We start from the raw sequence: 3,206 nt of genomic DNA, 5'->3' as shown, positions 1-3,206 counted from the left end.
TGTTTGCTCACATGTATCAACTGAGCTACACAATAGGTGTTTCCTACTTAAGATCATCAATACAGTAATAGTGAAAGTTTGTTTGCATTAGTAAAAAATAAAATAGCATGCTGCTAAATCTTTATTTAAAAAATTTGAGAATAAAATAAAACCAACTGCAAAATATGAAAATTCAACAAAATGTAATTCAAGAATCCATCCATCCATTCTCCAAAACGATTGTCCTCTGTAGGGCCATGGGAATATAAGAAAGTATTATTAAAAATGATTGTGAAAAATGTCATTCAGTTTTCATTTTGTGGAATGAATTGTCTGAACGTTTTCTTTTCTTTCAGACAACTTATTTTATTGATTGATTATTTTGTTGTTTATAGTCAAATTAATAATAATATTAATACTTCATATAACATTATATGATTATATTAGAATGAAAGTAACATTTAAAAGTCAGGCAGACTGCATGAATAGAGTCAGAGTAAAATTAAAAACTACACATTTTTCACAGCAAGTGCGTTTTGGTATGTTTCTCTATTAATGTTGCAGTTTTACACCAAATGAAATTTATAAACGTATTTTTATTGGTTTTAATAATCATACATATAAAATAGGCTATTACAGACAACAAATGTAATCATCTGGATACAATATATTTATAATGGTTTTTTGTCAGATTTCATGTAATGTTTCTGCGACGATTAGCTCACATCAGTATAATTTTCCAATTTCCAGAATAATTTTTCACAGTGCAAAATACTGTAGCTGTAGGTGGGCGTGTACTACATCGCGAGGACACGCCCATTTCCAGGACACTTCATCATTCCACTCACTGCTGCTGCTCTGGAATGGGCGGGTATATAAACATGGATAAGAAACAGGTAGGTATAATCATTCTCTGAGTTTTCAAAGAGACACTGAACCGAACTCTTTTGCAATGCCCCTCAACACATGCGAATACCAGCTGCTGTTTCTGCTCTGCTTTCTGATAAAAAGCTGTCATGCTTTCAAAAATGATGCCACTGAAGTGTTTCATGGGCACATGGTGGCATCATCTCACCAGACTCCAAATAATGCCTCTTTAAATCGAGCGCGCAACGGTGGAAGACGAACGGAGAGCCGGGACCAAACCGGTACGTGTTTACCTTTAAGTATTTACTCATGCGTTTATCATACTTTTGTAGGGTTCATATCTTTAATAATATTTTAAAAATTCAAATCATCCGAATCTATATGGTTGCTCGCAGATATTTTTAAAAACATGAGCTTTTGTATATTTTTATAACTCCGGTGATATTGCCTTAAAAGTTGTTATTTTCAACAAGTCAGAACATCTATGCAACATGCAACCTGCCTGAACATCTATCTATCTATCTATCTATCTATCTATCTATCAGTCTGTCTATCTATCAGTCTTGTCTGTTCATGTCTGTTTAACCTTAAAACTTAAAGCCTTTAAAACTGATTTAAACTTTCAGGCTATTGTATTAGCCTACTGTAGAAGTAAATTAAAGTGCAATGCATCATATAATACCTTCTCCATTCACTGATTTTTTAAAACATGAACTTTCCTTTTGCAGAACAGCACCAGGTCGGTTGCAGGGAGCTGAGGTCCACTAAATACATATCTGACGGCCAATGCACCAGCCTGAATCCCGTCAAGGAGTTAGTGTGTGCTGGAGAATGTCTTCCCACCCACCTGCTGCCCAACTGGATCGGTGGAGGTCACTACTGGAGCAGACGGGACGCCCAGGAGTGGCGCTGCGTCACCGAGCGCACACGCATCCAGCGCATTAAACTCCAGTGCCAGGACGGCAGCACACGCACCTACAAGATCACCGCCGTCACATCCTGCACCTGCAAGAGATACACGCGCCAAAACAACGAGTCCTCTCATGCACCTCAGAGTCCCTCAAAGGATCATCCGCTGCAGAACCCCAAGAAGAAAAAAAGCAAAAATAAAAACTCAAAGCTTAATTCTAAAAAGTAATAAATATTAGAGCCTCTGGTTTGTTGAGGATGAGCCATACTGGTGCAGATTTGACCAACACAGACCTGCCCATGGAAGGAAAGTGACTTTTTTGAACTGCAATGACTCTGACTTGGACTGCAACAAGATGTACAGCTGTTTTTCTTTATATTTTCAGATGTGGATTCTTTTATGACTGTGTATGTGTGAGAGTATATGCACTTTTTGAGTGTAATATGGTCATGTTTTTTTATAAATAACCTAATTACATAAAGCAATTATGTATACTATTTCAAATGACAGACGAAAGTTATAGGATAATTCACCCAAAAATGAAAATAATGCCATCATTTACTCGCCCTCAATTTGATCCAAACCTGTATGAGTTTCTTTTTCTGGTGAACACAAAAAGAAGAATGTTGGGAAACAAACAGTTGCCAAACAGTATGGAAAAAAATACTATGGAAGCCAATGGCTACCGGCAACTGTTTGGTTACCAACATACTTCCAAATATCTTCTTTTGTGTTCAACAGAAGAAAACGTTTGGAACAACTTAAGGGTGAGTAAATAATAACACAATTTTCATTTTGGGTGAATTATTCCTTTAAAAACTGACTCATTACTACAGCTATGTAAATATTTGCATTTCATATATAGTCGTTTTTGAATAGAATTACATCCATATATTTTTATAGAATTGTTTTATGAAAATTTCCAGTTGACATTTACACAGCTGAATACCCATTTATACAATAAATTAAGTAGTTTACTTATGCTGGTTTGTATCATTTTGTTCACTGAGTCCACTGACTGTAGCTAGAGGCAAGGTTGTAGAATTTCATGGACCGACAGAAACTATGTAACAAATGAGGAATTAGTTCAAGAAGCAAGTTCTTTCACACTGTGTTTGTAACTCTACGCTGCATTGTTGTGAAGGGCTGCCCTCTCCTGCAGGCACATCAGCTACTTTTTGGCGGCGACATGTTAAAGCTGCTTCATTGTATCACGTATCTTTTCACTCTGCCATTCTGAAAGTCGTGTTGCTGTGCCTGAGGTTATATTCCCAAGTTATGAATTAGATTCCTTGTGTTATGAATCCAGGAATCCAGAGGAAGGTGACACTGCACAGGTTACACTGCAAGTCTCTGGAAGATGAGATACTTTGTGGATCCTGTAGAAACAGCAATAAAAAGAAGCGTGAAGCAAACTTTGGGTAATCAAGAAAATGCTTTCCAGTTTTGT

The 3,206-nt window shown here is 36.7% G+C and overlaps 1 protein-coding gene across 1 annotated transcript; it reads left to right on the top strand.

Moving 5' to 3' along the window:
• The first annotated feature begins 899 nt into the window (after positions 1–899).
• sostdc1b (sclerostin domain containing 1b) lies at positions 900–2,317 on the top strand. Its single transcript, XM_016533204.1, has 2 exons — positions 900–1,127; positions 1,575–2,317. The coding sequence occupies exons 1-2, from the start codon at positions 932–934 to the stop codon at positions 1,982–1,984; spliced, it is 606 nt and encodes a 201-aa protein (XP_016388690.1). The 5' UTR covers positions 900–931; the 3' UTR covers positions 1,985–2,317.
• Positions 2,318–3,206: the final 889 nt, after the last annotated feature.

This window comes from Sinocyclocheilus rhinocerous, unplaced genomic scaffold (assembly GCF_001515625.1).
Source record: "Sinocyclocheilus rhinocerous isolate Xijiao unplaced genomic scaffold, SAMN03320098_v1.1 scaffold574, whole genome shotgun sequence".
Lineage (NCBI taxonomy): Eukaryota > Metazoa > Chordata > Actinopteri > Cypriniformes > Cyprinidae > Sinocyclocheilus > Sinocyclocheilus rhinocerous.
The sequence above is the reverse complement of the archived record's forward strand: the minus strand, read 5'-3'. Positions and strand labels throughout refer to the sequence as shown.

Bases quoted from the DNA above. Each gene is read 5' to 3' on its own strand.
- sostdc1b (XM_016533204.1), top strand. From the start codon at position 932: ATGCCCCTCAACACATGCGAATACCAGCTGCTGTTTCTGCTCTGCTTT. The intron at 1,128-1,574 runs GTACGTGTTTAC...TTCCTTTTGCAG, and splicing joins GGAGAGCCGGGACCAAACCG to AACAGCACCAGGTCGGTTGC.